Consider the following 17,365-nt stretch of genomic DNA (forward strand, 5'->3'; position numbering starts at 1 on the left):
TTTGTTCATTTTATAAATTTCAAAGCTAATGCATAGTTCACATAAAAATATCTTTAATTTTAAAAACATTCTTCAAATATTTCTTTTCAGTCAATTAATATGGAAGACGTTGAATACGCTGAAATTGCTCGTTTGTACGAATCAGCAAATCAAACAATGCGGCGCCCAGGACCTGTTTATACAATAACTGAAGATGAATCTGAAGATGATGGTACCTTGAGCAATTCAGAAAGCCGTTTGGTTGCTCGAGAGAAACGTCTAATGGATAAGAAAACAGCTGATTCTTTAATGGCTAAATATCAGAAAATGAAGAAAGTCCAAGCAAAACAAACAACTACAGCTTCTTCAACATCAGTGACTGCAACACCTGCATACGCTATAATCAATTTCTCGGATCTCAAAACTTCAACAAGAACCACTGATTCAAATTCATACTTTGAAACAACAAAGAATATTCCTGCATTGGAAATTAAAGATCCGAAAAAAGATATTCCACCTGAAATCTCAGCGTCAATTGATAAAACAATGGCAGAAGTGGATGCACTACTTGGACAAGTGTACACAAATGAAAAGGCAATACCAAATTTGTTGTGTTTTGATCAAAGCAATTTCTCTAATCATCCACCAACTTCATCTGCAAGTACATCTACTGCTGATGATCTCATTCTATTGAAAAACAACAATTCGTCGTCTCCATCATTCCTTCTTCCACTTCAATCTTCAGTCCTCGGTAGCCAATTGGATTCAGTTCGCGATGACAACGAAAGGAATGAAAATGAAACTACTTCTCCAAGGTAAGAGATTTGTGATCAATTGTTGGGCAAGGATTACGTGTGAACAGACTCAAAATAGGCCAACAGCGCCGACTACAAAATTATTATTACAACATTTTTGTAAAGCGGCTCAATATTTTAATTTTAAAAGTTACATTTACCTATTGGCTGTATTCTACCGGAAATTAGTTCTAACATAATATAATAATCCCCTTATTATTCTGATACAGTTTGGTCGTTTATCTCGTGTTTATTTGTTAATTAAGAATACTTTCAGCTGTTCGATAAACAGGAGAGTAATTAAATAAAAATTAATTTCCAGTCGCTGCAACACATACATTTTTTTCAATTTTTTTCAAAAGATCATAAAAGTTTAGATCTATTTGTCTAGAATTCTCATAATGAGATTTGGTGTTTTTGGATAATTTTTAGTCAATTAGGCTACTATTAGGCTATAAAAAAGTTGCTCTCCTTCAAAATGGTTTCGTTGCATTTTTTTGAAAGTTATTTGCTATTATAGAATCAATTGTTTAATTTCAAAAGTTAAATCGAATTTTGTTTATTGTTCTAAATTTCACCTAGTTTTTATAATTGTATACACCTGTTTCGGTCAAAAATCCTGAATGTTCGTCATTAAAAATTTCTCTCCAACTTCAACAAGTAATTCCAATTACTCGTTATTTCACTGACGACGTGGCAAAAGTTGATTGACATAGAATCTCATTTGCAGAGGTCTAAAACGCTCGCCAGGCATGCTTCTTCCTTCTCCAACATCCACAAGTATCTTCCCAATGCCTCCAACTGCTGCTGAATCGGTTGGAGCTGCAATTGGAGCAACAACAGCTTCAATGTTCGGTGGAATCAGTGTAGCTGATCCTCCACCAACAATGGATGGATTGACAAATTCATATAAATGGCTTCAGAATATTGAGGTACGCCAAATTTACTCTATTTACTATTTTATTTATTATGTTAAAGAAATGTTGTGTTGACATGTTCAGTGCTTCGTAATTCTATATTTTCAGGATTATTTTGTTTTTTCTAATATCACAATTTGCTTAATTGTTAACCCTAGAAACACACATAATGTTCCACTTAAAAATTAATTTCGGTTGATTGTTTCAGAGTAAAAAGGACAAAAAGGGAAAATTTAGGGGCAAAATGAAAATCCATTACCAATTCAATTTCCGAATCAACAAATCAGCTGTGGAGGAAGCGTATTGCAAAAAGAAATAGTGCGAGCTTTTTTTGTTTCTCACTCTTTCCAAAAGAGGCCTTCTCTTCTGTCTTTTGGGGAATGAAAAAAGAGAAAAAGAGTTAGTATGTCTGAATCTCTCAATATTCATCTAATCCCTTCCATCTTTTTTCTATCCACGGGGGCCTCCATCGTCGCTCCGCTCACACCCGGTGCCCGCCTGCGGGGCCTCCGCTTTCGATCAGCTTGCTCCGCCCCCCACCAACCGCTTCTGCTCTCGTTTCTCGACGTCTTCGTTGTGTCTCTTCTAGTGAAGGATAGAATAGTAGTACTTTGCCGACGCAGGGCGGGTGGCACCACGCTTACCTACATCTTCTAGTATACTTCTATTTCTTCGTCTTTCACGGGACCACTACTAGAGTCGCCGCTCCCTTTCCTTTTTTCTATTCTCCAATGTTCCAAATCTCGTTATTCTAATTCTGGAACACGGTGGGTGTTAACATCATTTCAAATAACCACAAATAATATTTAAATTAAAATTGAAAAAAAAATCTTTGAGAATTATTTTTTTTTTATCCAACGGAGGCAAAAAATCTAACAGTTGTGTATAAACAAAAGGATTGGGGTTGTATTTAAGAAATTAAGTTGTATGTTTGTTATATTAAAAGGATCATAGCAAACCTAGTTCTGGGCTGCAATATCAATGAATTATCCTTAGTGAAACATTACATTGAAAAGTATTCGATTTAAAATGTGTCTGTAAACAACAACCCACAGAAAAAACACTTTTTTCTTTGTTGCAACTTCTCGGTAAATTTGAATATACTGGAAAAAGTGGCTCTAAAAAATTAATAACCAACATTGGCAACCAAAATGCTCTTTTTAGAATCCAAAAAGTAGTAATATGGCCTTTTTAGTCGAAAGCTGCTAACTCGAAACTATAAAAGTTGCGCTTCCAAAAACAAAAGCAATAAATATTTTTTGGTTTTTGAGAACGCTTTTGTAGAAAAACACGGAGACATTCAGACTCTATTAGGAAAAATTAACTTTCTGATTTCCATGATAGTATTTACACGACAAACTTTATATCTTTTGGAATTTCGGTTGCCTATGCTGCTGCTGTGTCCATTTCAAAAACGTTTTCAAGAAGACGTTTTTCCCTCTCTTCTTTCACATCGTTTTGTTCTTCTGGTGCCGCCACTCTCACCAAATGCCTCTCTCTCAACGTCGTCCGTTGCTTTGAAAGAGAGTGCTCAGCGAACCGCATAAGAGAAAAGAGAGACCCCCGGAGCAGAAATGGCGAGAGAAAGCTGCCTGCATGCATACACTTTTTATGGGCTAATCGAAAAAGAGAAGGAAGTCGTGGAATTATTTTGAAAATGAGAAAGAGCTTTGACCAAATTAACAGTTTTTATTCCATACTGGAAACATTTAGAAGAAATATAAAGCAATAAATCCCGCTTGTTTTGCTGATTTGAATCTTCTTCGAAAAATAATTCGATTAATGTTCGAAAATTTTTCGCACGCGTTAAAACAACTCCGTTTAACACTGAAATACTAACCATTTGAGATATCAAACGATCGGAAACTAGTATGACTGAATCGGAAATTGAATTGGAATTTAAGATAATCCCTTTTTGTTCAAAAAACTCTGAAAAATATCTAACTGTAAACAAGTTTAAACCCATTTAAACACGTGTCACACTTTTCCAGGATGATGGAAACCTTGCCAATAACGATATGGGCCGCCGAAAACTTCCATCTATTCCACCTAATTCGTCGGCGTTCCCACCGCCAACATCAGTCACTACAAATGTCATTTCAACGGATACGTCAATGCCTTCCACATCATCTGGTCCAGCTCCAACATACGTTGATGACTATAACGTAACACTGCCTTCTGATCCAATTGTAGCTGAATCTTTACTGAAAGGAGGATCATTGACAAGAAGACATCAACACCAGCAACAACATCAAGCTCCTGTTTATATAACATCGTCTGCAAGTCGTCCACCATCAGCAGCTGGAAGTAATATATTCCAAGAGAGTCGTCCAACTTCCTCGCTCTCAATGTATCAAAACGATGTTATTTTGTCAAGGCCTGGATCAGCAGCAAGTAATTACACTACTGCTTCAACTATCAATCCAACGATATTAGCTGGTGCTTCGTATTCTTCAAAGGCATCTAGTCATATCAGGCAACCAGTATCAGTTCGATCACCACGAGCTCAAACTGGAACAACTCAAACCACTGCAGCTTCCGGTTCTGCTTCAAATTCAATTCGACCATCAATCGGAAGCTCGTCTGTGACAACACGAGTTCCAAACACATTGGCCAGAGTCTTGTTGAAAAAAGAGCTGAAAGATGTGCTGATTCAAAGAAAACAACGTTTGGAAGCTACTGAAATTGAAGCAAACCAACGACATTACAAAGTTCAAAAGATGCTGATAACAGGATTACTACCTGAGAAACCTGAAGATGATATTCCGAACATCGTCAAATGTGATCTTCCGGCAGATTTAGTACGTGGTGTCCATATATCAATGCAGCCACCATCTCCTGCTGTATCTGCATTTTCTCCGAGAAGGTATCACCATCCAACATCAGTAGCATCACATCAATCACATCCATCAACGTTCAAGCACATGTCCAAAAGCATTGCTTGTCAGGCAGATGAACTTCCACCAGTCAAGCCAATGATATCACTTCGAACTCAATTGGATATGGAAAGAAGACCACAATTAATGACGTATGTTGGAAAAAGAAGTGCAGAGACTCAAACAGAATTGGCAAATTATGAATCAATTACACCAACTGTTCGATATGGTTCAATTCCAAGAAGTAGTCGTGAAAGAACTGCATCTCGTCGATATCGAGAACAACAACAACAGATTTACAATCAGATGCCTCAAAATCACAATGATTTGTTGGAAATCACGAAGAAATACTTCGAAGATTACGATCGTCAACTTCGAGAATTCGGTGAACGAGCCCGGCGACATTCACGACGAAGATTCGATTTTCATGATGATGACGATCAAGATGATATGAGAAAGAATCAAGTTATGCATGAGTTGGCTCGACGAAAAGAACGAATGTGTGCAAGTTGTGAAATACTTTCAACTACTGATCCAATTAGAACAGCTTTAAATCCAAATGTTCCAATGTCATCAGACTACAGTAGTCATGTTCCACATTACGGTTCTCTTCCAAGAATCGATTATCCTCGAGGTACAAGATCAGATGTTCGAGACTTTACATATCGTCAGCAACATCTTCCACAGCAACCACCAACAAATTACTCCTACAATTATGGCTCATTACCGAGAAACTTTGAACGAGGTTTCAGTGATCTTCCTCCAATTGAAATTGAAAACGAACAGTCGTTTGGAGCACCGCCGCGTCATCGTTCAAATCTGGGATACGAGTCAACTTCCATGTTTAATCTCTCAGATCCAGTCTATCTTGGATATGATTCAATTCCGATGGTTCAACACCAACAACCAAGGGTATATGATCAAATTCCAAGTGGTTATGCTCAGGACACAACTAACCTGAACAGCTTAAATCAAGGAGTACGTGGAAGTGATATGGTTAGTCAATATGCAAGTTATCTCAACTCTCAATTCCAATCTGGTCTTCAACAATCTGCTCAACTTCCTCAACCAATGATTCCGATTACAAGATATGATGCACCGATGTCCGATCCTTACGTGTCGAGTAGATCTCGTCTTGTGGATCAGATGAATCAAGGTTACAACTCCAATCAATATCATCATCATTCCACACTGCTCGCACCAAAATCTGCTCAAATGACTCATATTGCTCCAACCTATAATCAACTTGCTCAACAACAAGGAATACCGATGCAAAACACTCAAATGGATCCATTGATGATGTCTTCAGGTAGAATTCCATCTTCTTCGTCGCAAGTCTACTCAAGAAATGAGATGAACTACGGAAGTCGTCCAGCTCAGAGTAGTTTATTCGAATATGGAAATCGCCGACAGTATGGAGCCGCACCACCTCCAACATATGATGTTCCAAATGTATCAAGTGCCTCGGATTGGAGAACAACTCAACAACAAGGATTAATACAACAAATGCCGATGCAAATGCAACAACAACAACATAATACATTTGATGCTCGATGGCCAAAAGAAGATGCTCTCTCAAGGATGTATGCAACTGCTTCACGAAGGCGTGCTCAAGGTGATAACTCGCCTTCTTTTCTCATCGATGGTCGTTGATTCGTTTTGATTCACAGAGTCTTTCCCATTTCCCTTATTACTTTCTGAATACGTGTCTACCTCTTCTCTTTTCTCTCTTTTTTCTATCTATCGTTTGTTTGTTCCATGCTGCCACACACTCACCTAAATGTCTTTTTCTTCTTTCCTAATCACTGTTTCTTTCACCTAATTTCAAATCATCACTTTTTTTTATTTTATGTTTATAGGTGACGACAATAAATGAAACAAAAAATCAAAAGAAATGAATCTGAATATATTGATATTCGAAAGAATCTATTTCAGGAAAGGAGCGACCGCAAAAATCTCGAAATCCTCACTATATACGAGAGTTTTCTATCTTTCCGAGCCCGCGCGCGCTCAAGCTTTGAGGTAAATCGAGACGTGCCAGCAGTCGTCTCATTTTCTGGAAGTTGATAGATTGTGGGAATAGTGTAGAGAGTGCAGATCCATAGAGGGAAGACGCGTGAATTATTCGAGAAGGACCTCAAAGAGAAAAAAGGTGTCTCGTGTTGCAAAGAGAAAGCGTTGAGCACTCACGAAATCTTTTGATTCGACAGAAACAGACACGACGTCTATTTTTCTTCAGTTACGGAAATGAGAAAAACGGAGCAAAGAGTGGGCGCTAAGAGTCGAGCGAAGAAGATAAATTGAGTTAATTTCCTAAAGTAACGTTGCGGATAAAAAGTGCAATGAATTTTTTTTGCGTTATATTTTTGTGGGTGTGTGAGGGGGACCGCTAGTTACTATAATAGAAATTAAATATCGAAAAATATTAATTTAAATCGGTTTCATTTCTGTAGAACATGTTTTGAATACACTTAGAGAAGCATGAATATTTACGAACTCTCACCTCTTTCCTTCATTGAATTCTCTAATAATTATTTCTTCTTCTCAATTCTTTGACCCTCTGTGAATCAACGAATCAATAACCATCGGTGCTCTTCAAGTAACAAACATCTAAAAATCAAATTTCCAGAAACTGCTCTCACCTCGTCAAATAAAATAAGCACAGGCTCACGTAGCTATGCACGTCGTCCGATTCGTCCCTCCTCTTACCGTAATCCAGAAGCCACTAACTCAATGCCAGATCGACACGTGGCAAGGAGAACTGCTGAAAATAGTAGATATGATGTGAAAAGAATTCTATTGACTCGCAGTTACAAGCATCACAATATCTACAATGGTGGGTAAAGATAGGAAGTTTATAGTAAAGAAATCTAATTTAAGATCTCGGAGTCCGAGTTGTTGGTGGAAAACGACAGATGAATGGAGAACTCAGTGCGTATGTATCTCAATTGCATAGCACCGCAAATAATCAGACTCTGGGACAAATTAAAATTGGTAAGAAATTAATAATTTATCAAACATGTTTTTAAATAGAGATGCAAAAAATGATATTTTGAAAGACTTTTTTAAGACTGTTAATTTTTAAATTTACTTACATTTTCCATAAACTTGGTGAATCACGAGACTGGGAAAATTGCTTCTCAAATAATTTTGGTGGTAACTTTAAAATATAATTTTTTTGAAGATTTCACAATCAGCCTGAAATTAAACTCTATCATTTGTACGGTAAACTCAATATTTCCAATTTTTAACTGTTTCAATGAACGTTCAAATTTTTTCTCGACGTAAAATAAAGTTTAAAAGCAAAAATTCTTGCCTCGCATTCCTGACATGAGGTAATTAATTTTTTGATCCATTTGAGTGTCGTTTAGTTATAATTCAAATAATTTTTATTCATACAAAATAAACCGATTTGATCCCCAATGCATATATATATTAGGTTGAACCGGAAGTCTTTGTGACTTGTTTAAACGTTTATTTCTCGAAGCAAAAGAAACAACAGGATAAATTTTATTTGCTATCATTATCAAAAATATACTGCCAACGTGTGCGCAACTTATGAATGCCCTGCTTATAGAACCCTTCCAGGCGCAAGTCGAAATAATGCTTAAGTGCCATTTCGACACTTCCATGGGTATAGAAGGTTCTTTAACAGTGGTCACGAGTTATACCTGAAAACGATCAGTATTCAGATGGAGCAATGTCTTGAGAATACGGTGGGTAAAGGAGAACCATCCATCGACGCCTGACCAGTTCTTGCAATACTTGTTTCAAGCCGTAGGGACGAGCGATGTTTTGTTGAAAATAAAGTTGCTTGTCCTTCAGGGGTGAACGATTGAAGACTTTCTTCAGGTTCCGTGGTTAGATAATGTAGAGGCCCCCAGTAATTATTTTGCTATCAGGTAGCAGTTCCCAATAGATGGGGCCGTACACTCCCCACCACACTGTGAGCATGCCTTTTTTGGGGTGAAGGTCGGGTTTGGCGGCATCCTGTGGGGTCTCTCCTTCTCCAATCCACTGGTCACGCTTGTGGTTGTTCTCGTAGAGGACCCACTTGTCGTTTCCAGTGATGAGTGGGTCCAACCATCAATCGCCCCCTTGGAGAGTGCGGAGGGAAATGGAATCATCCACTCAAAAATCAAGGTTGGCTTGTGTCAAGGTGTGAGGTATGAATCAACCCCTAATTTTCTTTATTCCGGGAGCTGCCAAGCCCTGTACGATGTTGGTTTAATGAGACCCAAGTGCGGTTGACAGCTCACGGGTAATTTGGAAAGGATCCGTTGCCACGGCTTTCTTCAATGCATCCAAATCCAATTTATGGGGTCTCATGATCCTCGAGAGAAAAGTCGTCCTTGTCGAAGCGGTGGAACCAATTGTGTATGATATTATAGTGATGATCATGTGTATGATAAACATTCTCAAGGAGACTTTCTAAATCCTTCATCGTGGTATGAAAGAGGAAGAAGTACAGCAATCCATGTCGGATGTGGATGGCACTATTTACATACATCGTTGGCTAACTAAACTCAGGTCAGAGGGAAGGGACTGGGGTGTTTTTTAAAATGAAGTTCCTTTACTCGTTGTTATACCCTAGCAACATAGGAACACCAAAGTGCAACTGCGGCGAGCTGTGGAGAAGCAAACCCAGTCACAAAGACTTCCGGTTCAACCTAATATTTGTTTTATTCTTTCAGGCGACGAGGTCGTTGAATGGAACGGTATTCTCCTTCGAGGAAAGACATTTGAAGAGGTGGAACGAATTGTGAACAAGAGTCATGGGGAAATTGAAATGGTTATTCGAACGTGAGGAATAAGACATTTTTAATTTTTCCTATAAATTTGAAAATTTCAGTTACAAGAATCCATCATCTGGAGTGTATGATACACTTCCATTGAACCGTAATACTATGAGAGATGACTTGTCACCTGATCGTGTTCCACCAGTTCCAATGCATCGTATTAATGGAATTAATAACAATAGTGTACTCCATCATCACACTCTTTCCGATTCTTCATGTCATGGCCACATTCAAGTTTCTCTTGGTTACGATGGAAATTCTCGTCTTGTCGCCAAAATCATTCGAGCAAGAGGATTGAAATCTCGTGATCAATCTCGAAGTGCTCCTAATCCATTTGTTAAAGTGTATCTTCTTCCTGGAAGAAAGTAAGATTTAATTTATTATCTTGCCACAAAAAAGTGTATTTTCCAGAGTATCTCATAAACGAAGAACTCGCTTTGTTGACTCCTCTTGTGCTCCTGAATGGAATCAAGTACTTGAATATCAAGTAGCTCCACATACCCTTAATACAATGTTCCTTGAATTTACTGTATGTGATTATCAACGAGATGTTGATGATCTTCCGTTGGGAAATGTTCAAATTCCACTTGCTGGTAAGCTTTTTTTTAGTTTCAAATACTCCGGATTTACTAAAATGTTTGATTTTCAGATAAGTCTGCAATCAACACTGGTCCTCGATGGTACCCACTTCAAGGATCCTACGATCAACCGATTCCTCAGCATTACATGAATGGAACCTCGTTATCTCAAATTCCATCAATCGCCGCAGCTTCCAAGCATTCTGCAGCCGTACACAACCATCATAATCATAATTATTCTGAAGTTCCTCCATCAATTCTTTATCCGAAAGGAGGTGTCGGCACACGTCATCCAGACAAACCAGTCCGACATGCAACATTCAACTATAATCCAGGTAAGGTCATTTTGGTAGGATTACATGATGTTCAAGGTTGCTTTTGAAATAACTTTTTCATACCAAAAACAACTTTGTCAATACAAAAAAAAAATCTTAAGAAGTTCGACAAATTGAACGTCAATGTTTTTGTTTTTTCGTTGCAAAATTTAAAGACTTGTTAGGTTTTTAGGGTTTACAAAAGTTTCAGTCAAAATTTTGACAAAAATGCCAAATTTTCAAAAAGTTGGCATTTTTTGACACAATTTAGAGCTTTTCCGCGAGTACAAAAAATTAGAACAAAACTTAAATTTTAATTTTTGTGCTGAACTGGAAAACTTGTCTTTTTTTTAAATATCTAAATCATTTAAATTTTTCAGTGTCACTGGACATCGGCTACCCTGCAATAAACTGAAAACTGCTCATAATGCTCAAAAATCTTTCTCAAAAGTTGACCAAAAAGCTCAAAAACTCAAACTTCTTTCATGCCATATTTACGTGTCATCCGGTTATTGCAATACTTATGTTTTAGGGTAGTAGGTCCGTTGTTTTAATTTTATAGGATCATTTGTTATTTTATTTCATATTTTATATTTTAACTTATTTAATTGTATATGTTGAAATTTATATAAAAAATTAAAAACTGAAGTGTACAAGATGCAAATAATTTATATACAAACACAAATCAAAGTTGGCAGTTATTTTTTGAAAATCAGATCACGGAGGAGACCAAGAAATGAAAAATTATTGGAGGTTGTTGTACCATGTACCCCTGAAATTATTATGATTATTTTTCTAGTTCCAAAGTTTTTGTGGTACAAAAATGAATATTAATCGTGAAAAGTGCACTTACAAACCATATGGACTGCTTGACATGCTTGTAAATCTGTTGTATGGAGAATATGGGAATGGGCCACCTCCACCCATCATTGGGCCTCCATATGGACCATCAAATCCATGGCCTGGTGGAGAATATCTGAAATTAGAAAGAATTGTTCACAATTATAATTGAAAAGTAGTTAACTTTGATGAAAAATGCTTAACAAAAATTTTTTGAAGTTTTAGATAAATCCACTTTGACAATTAACATAATTTTATATCCTTCCGTTTTCAGTTTTTTTTTAAAGAATCGTTACCAAGTTGCAATTCAGCACAATGAAATGATCAATAATACATACCTTGGTCTTCCCCAGAATCCCATTGGCTGTGGAATAGGTGCTGGTGCATTTCCAACACCATCGTATGGAGCATCTCCTGTTATTGATTTCAGCTCAGCCATACCTCCTTCTTTTTGACATTGAATTATCATAACTCCAACTTAAACATTCACTTTCTTACATCAAACAAAAAGAAAATTTTACCTGACAAAACGACGAATAAAGTTTGAACGTATTGCATTTTTATTTGAGAATAAGAAGAAGAAGAACGGAAGTGTTACTAGTACTCTTATGTTGTGTCCAGTTTGTACTTTCTTTTATATATAACTAGGTCTTAAGTGGTTACAGTACTCGGCCCGCCCCATTTATTTGAATGTCAACGTCTCGCGTCGATTTCAGGTGGTTTTTCTGCATGTGAGTCACGCTTTTGATATTTTTTGTTGATTTGAAAAATTGGAAGAGAAGGGTCAAAACGTCGAGGTCAAACGTAGGGTCACATGGACAAAGCAGCTAGTCATCCGTAAAACTAGAATGGTTGAAAATATTTATAGTCACTGATTTATTTTAGCTTAAAAATAGTAGACAATCACTCTCTGAAGGTTAAATTTAGCACCAATGAACGGTATTAAAACTAAAGGAAGGAAGTTTTCAATGCTTCCAAATGCTTCAACGCTTCCAAGTTCATGGAAATTTCACTTATAAAGAGTTGTTTTATTTATACAAAAAAGTTCAAAAAAAAAATTCAAGTATGATTGTGCCTATATTTTTATGATTTAGACGGGACGTCCCAGTGTATTCCAAGAGCGCCCCTCTCTCTCCTCTTCACTTGCCCTCATCGGGTCTTTCCAGTAGTGCTGCCAGTATTATACAGTAGTACATTATTACCGTACAGTATAGTACAGTATTGTCGTGACGTTATCAATGCTAAATATTGCAATATTTTTCTTTCTTTTTTATTTTAAAAGTTTACAATTTCCCAATTCTCAGATGCATTTTCCGGGCAAACATGGGTAAGGCATGTAAGTCGTGCCCCTTACACAAAAAATTTAGAAAGCTGCAAAAATATTTAACACTGAAAAGCACATTTATGAGTTTTGTGTATTGAAAATTTTAGAAAAATTAAGTTGGATATGCAATAGGATGTAGAGGAAAATTAAGTGAATGTTGGTTTCAAAAAATAATCGTTCAAAATATTCATAAGCGCATATTTCCTAATACATTTTCTTCTTTTATTGTCCATTTGTGTCCAAACTTTTCGCTGAACTGGTCACTTTACACTATTCTTGCCGCTTGACCACCACTTGAAGGTCAAATCTATAAAATAAAACATAGTTCTGAAATCTTCTTTTTCAAGTTGAACCAATTTATTTCAGATGATTTTTGTGTAACTATTCGTCATCATTCTTTCTTGTGGTCATTTTGCAGTTAGTATGCAAATCGAAATGAAATGAAAGTGAAAATGTTTACTGGCTACCAGACAGAGACCGAGAGAAAAAATGTAAGAAAAGTACGGGAATGGGGAACCTGAATTTGACGAATTCTATCCACAAATAATATAATAGAATTCTACAAAATTTCAGAAGAAACTAGAATGGATGTATTTAGTCTTGTGAAATGGAAAATCGCAGAATATTAATACATATAGATTGTTTCTTCAAAATCGCTCTAGATAATATAAGCATGTAATACTCAAATAACCACTTTCCAATAAAAAAAAACGATGTAATATTCTCAAATCCAAAGCCTAACTATAAGAATAAAATTACAGTTGATTTTTACATCGAAAGATTTATAATGAATTTGCAAACAAAGGCCGAACTTAGACGGATGCACGGCTACAGAACGTTTTTCTTATCTTCACAATATATTTGCAAATAAATAGATAATTTTTCTCCACTTCACCTCACTCAGAAAGAAAAAAGATATTTCAACACTAAGTTTTCAAAATAATTTTATTTATAAATTCACATAAACCAAACGAATTTATATTTTAATAACTTGTAGAAAATTGATGCACCGAATATTACATTCCAACAGTTGTCATGCCAGATGCCCTTTTTGTTGTACCAACTGTTTTTGAACTTTTTGAAGCTTTTGTTGTCGTTTTCGCTGTGGTAGTAGTAGTTCTAGTTGTGCTGTAAATAAACAAAGTGTGAATTGAACTAAAACAATTAGCACATACGTTTTTGGAGGGATTTCCATCGTAGTTCCAACTGTTGTAACTCCGATTTGTTCATCTTTTTCTTCGTCTTCCCCTCGTTGCAGGAAATCCGTAATTGTTTTTCTTACTCGTTCATACTTCTTATCATCCACTGCATCAGCTTCAGTATAGATACAACCTCCAAGTTTCCCGACAAATGGGTACAAATCATAGAGTGTGAAATCGATACGATCCGAGTGTCCAACAACTTGTGATATTTCCATCAATTTTTCTCTGAAAACAATTTCAAATAACAACTCAAAATTTAAAATATTTACTAAATCTAAACATACTGTTTCCTGTCATCCTGGTAAATACAAGTTATGCAAAAGAATATGATGAACAAGCCGATAACGAAGCTGGCTAGCACAAATGGAAAAAGATTAAGGTACCAATTACCCCATTTTGGACCTGGAAAAAGAAGAGGATCAAGGTTAAACTTGATCGTAGTATGTGTCAAAGACACGCCAAACTTGTGCTCAAGCTTTGCTAACTTCTAAAACAAGTTAATATTTTTGGTCAAACTCGGTCTAGAACTGTCACAAAAAATGAATCACGCGTTTACACAATTGAATTCCATTAACAACTGAAACTTTGTAAGTTAACTTACCGTCACAATGAATTCCACCGTATTGTCTGAAACAGAGACATTCCACTCTTCCCCATTCAACCATACACTTTCCATAAGCACACGGATTATGCAAGTTGTATGCTGTTGTATCCGGTGGACTACGAAAAATGCAATCTTGAATTTGAACTCGATGTCTACTGATCATTGTGATATTTCCTGGCCGTTCGATGACACACTCAAATACTGTGTTGTTGAAATTTCGGGACACGTTTTTGATTTGTAGGAGGTTATTCATATAATCATAATTTGCTCTAAAATTATATTATTTAAAAAAACATAAAACTCAGCGCTGCATACTTGTCGTCTTGATCTAATGTCTCTTCACCTTTCGAATCTGGGTATCTGATCTTCCAATACATTTTTTGGCCCTAAATTTTCAATCTTAAATCAAAAATGTTTTAAAATGCTTACTTCTCCAGAATTTATATCTTCTAGTTTTGATTTGGAATCACATGATATGGAGGTTGGCCAACCAAGTGCCCAGTATTCTTGAGTATCTCTCACAATCAACGTATTAGGTTCCAGAGCTGAATTCTTATTGATTTTATGAGTGAAAATTATAAATTTAGAAATTGTGATATCGTACATAACTTCACAAGATTTTGGCATGCCTTCTTGAAGGCGCACGGATTTATTTAGATGGGTCACAGCGCGCAAAAATTACAAAAGAATACTATCATACACTTTTGCGCGCCGAGACCAATCTGAATCAATCCGTGCGCCTTTAAGAAGTCATGCCAAAATCTTGTGGAATTACAATACAGCAATTTCAGTTTTCTGAAACGTCATTCTAAACAGTCATTCAGATTATTCACGACAAAATGTACATTCCTGGTCCACGAAATGGCAATTTTACCTATTTTCTCCGGTGAATCAATCGAAAAGCAGTTGACAAGATTTGCGTAAATAAATAATTGCAAGTGAATTGTGAATTTCCTTGTTAGCTTCATTTCAATTGCACCGATAAATAGAGAAATAAATTAAATTGATCGGATTTTTGACGATTATGCATTTTGATGAAAAAAATATGTTACACGTTTCATGTTCCCACGTTTCAGAAGGTTATTTATTTATTAAACGTATATTTTGAATAATAGTGTTCAAATTTCTGAATTTTGCCGCGTATTTGTTTCCGTGTGAAATTGCGTCTCGGTGTTTGCACACTTTCGTAAGCAATCAAATTTTCTTGTGAGTTTTTAGCTTTTTTTCCTTTCTAAATCTTGTTTTTATCGTTTTATATAATGTATTTTCAATGAAAATTGAACTTAACATAATGAAAAATACTGTTGAACCAATTTATATTTATTCCTGCCATCATGTCTTCTTGTCAAGGTCACAAGATTTGATTCTTCAGTGACTTCTTCATCCTAATTTTTGATCTCTTTCCTGCTGTCACCGGGAATGATTTCTAATTATTTTGTCAATTCTATTTTAAAAAGAGCCATTTATAACTTCCGAAAGCAGTGAAAGTGATGCATATATTTCAGTGGGTAGCGACCCACACTCTCGGTGTCCCCTCGCTCTCGCTCAATATCGATTTTGCCTTGATTTATGCGAACCAGAAGCGCTCTTATTTCTTACCAGCTGTTGTGTTCGCAAACGTGTACGAGTGGCCTTGTCCAGTGGATAATTTTATCTTGAGAATGTTTCGTCAGATGATGCAAATATGTTTTAGAATGTTAAGTAACGTTTTTTATGGCTACACTTTATCTAATATGTAATTTTCTTTTTGTTCTCAATGGAATTATTATTATTTTAATTCAAATATTTTTTATTTGCAGACCAGTTGGTTCAAGGGGTGTCTTTTGTCACCATAGTCGTTTGTTCGAAAGGAAATTGTCTGGGTAAAGGATGTCGGACGGAAGTGTTGAAAGGGGAACCAAGCGTGCCGAGGATTCTCTGGCTACTCACCAGCTCACTGTTCAATACAAGCGATACTACATCGATGTCAATGAGAACACTCGTGGACGTTACATCAAGATTGCTGAGGTTGCTTCGAAACTAACTTCCCGTACTAATATTAGCATTTTTCAGTTGGGTACAAATTACAAGAGCCGTATTATTCTAAGCATCGTCGCTGCCAAGGCAATCGTGAGTGAGATTTCGAAGATGCTTGCCCTCATTGATGAACCATCAACTGGTGAACACGCTGTAAGTTGCAATTATTTAAAGAAGTGGCGTAACAATTTATACACGCTCTAGGCAAAAATGTTCTTTCTGATTTTTTTCAATTGAAAAGCTGATGAACTTTTTAGTGAAAACAAAAGTGGATTTCTAAATTGAATATACCTGCTTCAATGCCCATAATTTTATTGATATTTAATATAAAAATTAAAAAAAAATATATTAAAAACTTTTTTAATGCAATATTAAATTTCAGCCAAAGGAAAGCTCTCTCATCAAATCAGAGACTCTCAATGTCGACGGGAGAAAATTCTACGTCGATCTGAAGGAAAATGTTCGTGGTCGCTTTTTGCGCATTGCTCAGATGCCGATGAACCCACGTCAAACTCGCCAACAAATCGCCATTCCATCCGATGGAATCGCCGAAATTCATAAGGTGCTAACCGAATATTTGGCCAAGTTCGGAGAGGGACACGAACAGGAGAACACCAACACTCCAAAAATCACTGCTGAAAACAAATCGTTCCTTTTCCATTCCGGAAAGAACGATCGTGGAGAGTTTGTTCGCATCTCGGAAGTAATAATTTTGTGTCAAATAGAAGTTTATTCTAATTTTATATTCAGATCAAACTCAACAGCGGCTATCGTAACGCAATCACCGTTCCAATGTCCGCACTCGTCGATTTCCGCAAAGAGTTGGATAACATCATCGCCAACCAAGGAAAGTAGTGATCTACAAGTTTTCTCTGCAAAAAAAACAATCGTAATTGCATAACATCTATCGAACTCGAGAGTCTCCCAAAAAATCCCTCCAAATCTTTACTGCATTTGCATGTAAAGATTTTACCTATTTTTCTAAACTGCTGTGTTCCTGTATTTTCACTCTACCTGTTTCGTTTATTTATTTATTTAAGCATCAAGTTTATTGAACTCTAATAAATTCTCGGGAAATTCGTGTCTTAATTATTCTTGCCAGGGAAAGTTACGTTTCCTTAT

General features: G+C 36.4%; 4 protein-coding genes and 3 non-coding genes across 15 annotated transcripts in view; 3 read left to right on the forward strand and 4 right to left on the reverse strand.

Annotated features, from left to right (window-relative positions):
- Window positions 1–10,905, forward strand: part of cla-1 (Protein clarinet) — a gene marked incomplete at both ends in the record, with an annotated part of 39,308 nt that extends 28,403 nt beyond the window's left edge. For 2 of the 6 annotated variants that reach the window (NM_001307220.4, NM_001307214.3), the window contains 3 exon segments: window positions 91–794; window positions 1,504–1,705; window positions 3,682–6,219. In NM_001307220.4, coding sequence (NP_001294149.2) covers window positions 91–794; window positions 1,504–1,705; window positions 3,682–6,219 — 3,444 coding nt within the window. 6 annotated transcript variants of the gene reach the window in all.
- On the reverse strand, window positions 599–747 carry F45E4.18. The gene has a single exon (NR_056214.1). It is a non-coding gene; the product is annotated as an Unclassified non-coding RNA F45E4.18 (non-coding RNA).
- F45E4.15 lies at window positions 2,058–2,277 on the reverse strand. Its single transcript, NR_056215.1, has one exon. It is a non-coding gene; the product is annotated as an Unclassified non-coding RNA F45E4.15 (non-coding RNA).
- Window positions 10,833–11,709, reverse strand: F45E4.5 (the record flags this gene model as incomplete). Of its 4 annotated transcripts, none has more annotated exons than NM_068838.5 (4): window positions 10,833–11,029; window positions 11,111–11,233; window positions 11,436–11,574; window positions 11,619–11,709. In NM_068838.5, the coding sequence occupies 4 exons, from the start codon at window positions 11,653–11,655 to the stop codon at window positions 11,002–11,004; spliced, it is 327 nt and encodes a 108-aa protein (NP_501239.3). The 4 variants fall into 4 exon arrangements, with proteins under 4 accessions (NP_501239.3, NP_001380162.1, NP_001294145.1 ...); NM_001307216.2 differs by having other exon boundaries at window positions 10,864–11,029; window positions 11,115–11,233; window positions 11,619–11,696; NM_001392337.1 differs by lacking the exon at window positions 11,619–11,709 and having other exon boundaries at window positions 10,861–11,029; window positions 11,436–11,576.
- A 1,675-nt stretch (window positions 11,710–13,384) lies between these two features.
- F45E4.6 (EGF-like domain-containing protein) lies at window positions 13,385–15,215 on the reverse strand. The gene is made up of 7 exons (NM_068839.6): window positions 15,102–15,215; window positions 14,657–14,772; window positions 14,543–14,613; window positions 14,225–14,496; window positions 13,908–14,025; window positions 13,597–13,848; window positions 13,385–13,549 (listed from the first exon to the last, which is right to left on the reverse strand). Exons 1-7 carry the CDS (start codon window positions 15,193–15,195, stop codon window positions 13,438–13,440), a joined length of 1,035 nt encoding a protein of 344 aa, NP_501240.4. The 5' UTR covers window positions 15,196–15,215; the 3' UTR covers window positions 13,385–13,437.
- 21ur-14916 lies at window positions 13,954–13,974 on the forward strand. Its single transcript, NR_056216.1, has one exon.
- An 811-nt stretch (window positions 15,216–16,026) lies between the features above and the next one.
- On the forward strand, window positions 16,027–17,320 carry plp-1 (Transcriptional activator plp-1). The gene is made up of 4 exons (NM_068840.8): window positions 16,027–16,234; window positions 16,280–16,396; window positions 16,626–16,946; window positions 16,994–17,320. Exons 1-4 carry the CDS (start codon window positions 16,097–16,099, stop codon window positions 17,096–17,098), a joined length of 681 nt encoding a protein of 226 aa, NP_501241.1. The 5' UTR covers window positions 16,027–16,096; the 3' UTR covers window positions 17,099–17,320.
- The last annotated feature ends 45 nt before the right edge of the window (window positions 17,321–17,365 follow it).

The sequence above is a fragment of the Caenorhabditis elegans genome, chromosome IV, assembly GCF_000002985.6.
Source record: "Caenorhabditis elegans chromosome IV".
Classification (NCBI taxonomy): Eukaryota; Metazoa; Nematoda; class Chromadorea; order Rhabditida; family Rhabditidae; genus Caenorhabditis; species Caenorhabditis elegans.

Bases quoted from the DNA above. Each gene is read 5' to 3' on its own strand.
- plp-1 (NM_068840.8), top strand. From the start codon at position 16,097: ATGTCGGACGGAAGTGTTGAAAGGGGAACCAAGCGTGCCGAGGATTCT. The intron at 16,397-16,625 runs GTAAGTTGCAAT...ATTAAATTTCAG, and splicing joins CATCAACTGGTGAACACGCT to CCAAAGGAAAGCTCTCTCAT. The intron at 16,947-16,993 runs GTAATAATTTTG...TTTTATATTCAG, and splicing joins AGTTTGTTCGCATCTCGGAA to ATCAAACTCAACAGCGGCTA.
- F45E4.6 (NM_068839.6), bottom strand. From the start codon at position 15,195: ATGAAGCTAACAAGGAAATTCACAATTCACTTGCAATTATTTATTTAC. The intron at 14,773-15,101 runs GTAAAATTGCCA...ATAAGAATTCAG, and splicing joins TGATTCACCGGAGAAAATAG to CTCTGGAACCTAATACGTTG. The intron at 13,849-13,907 runs GTATGTTTAGAT...AATTGTTTTCAG, and splicing joins TACCAGGATGACAGGAAACA to AGAAAAATTGATGGAAATAT.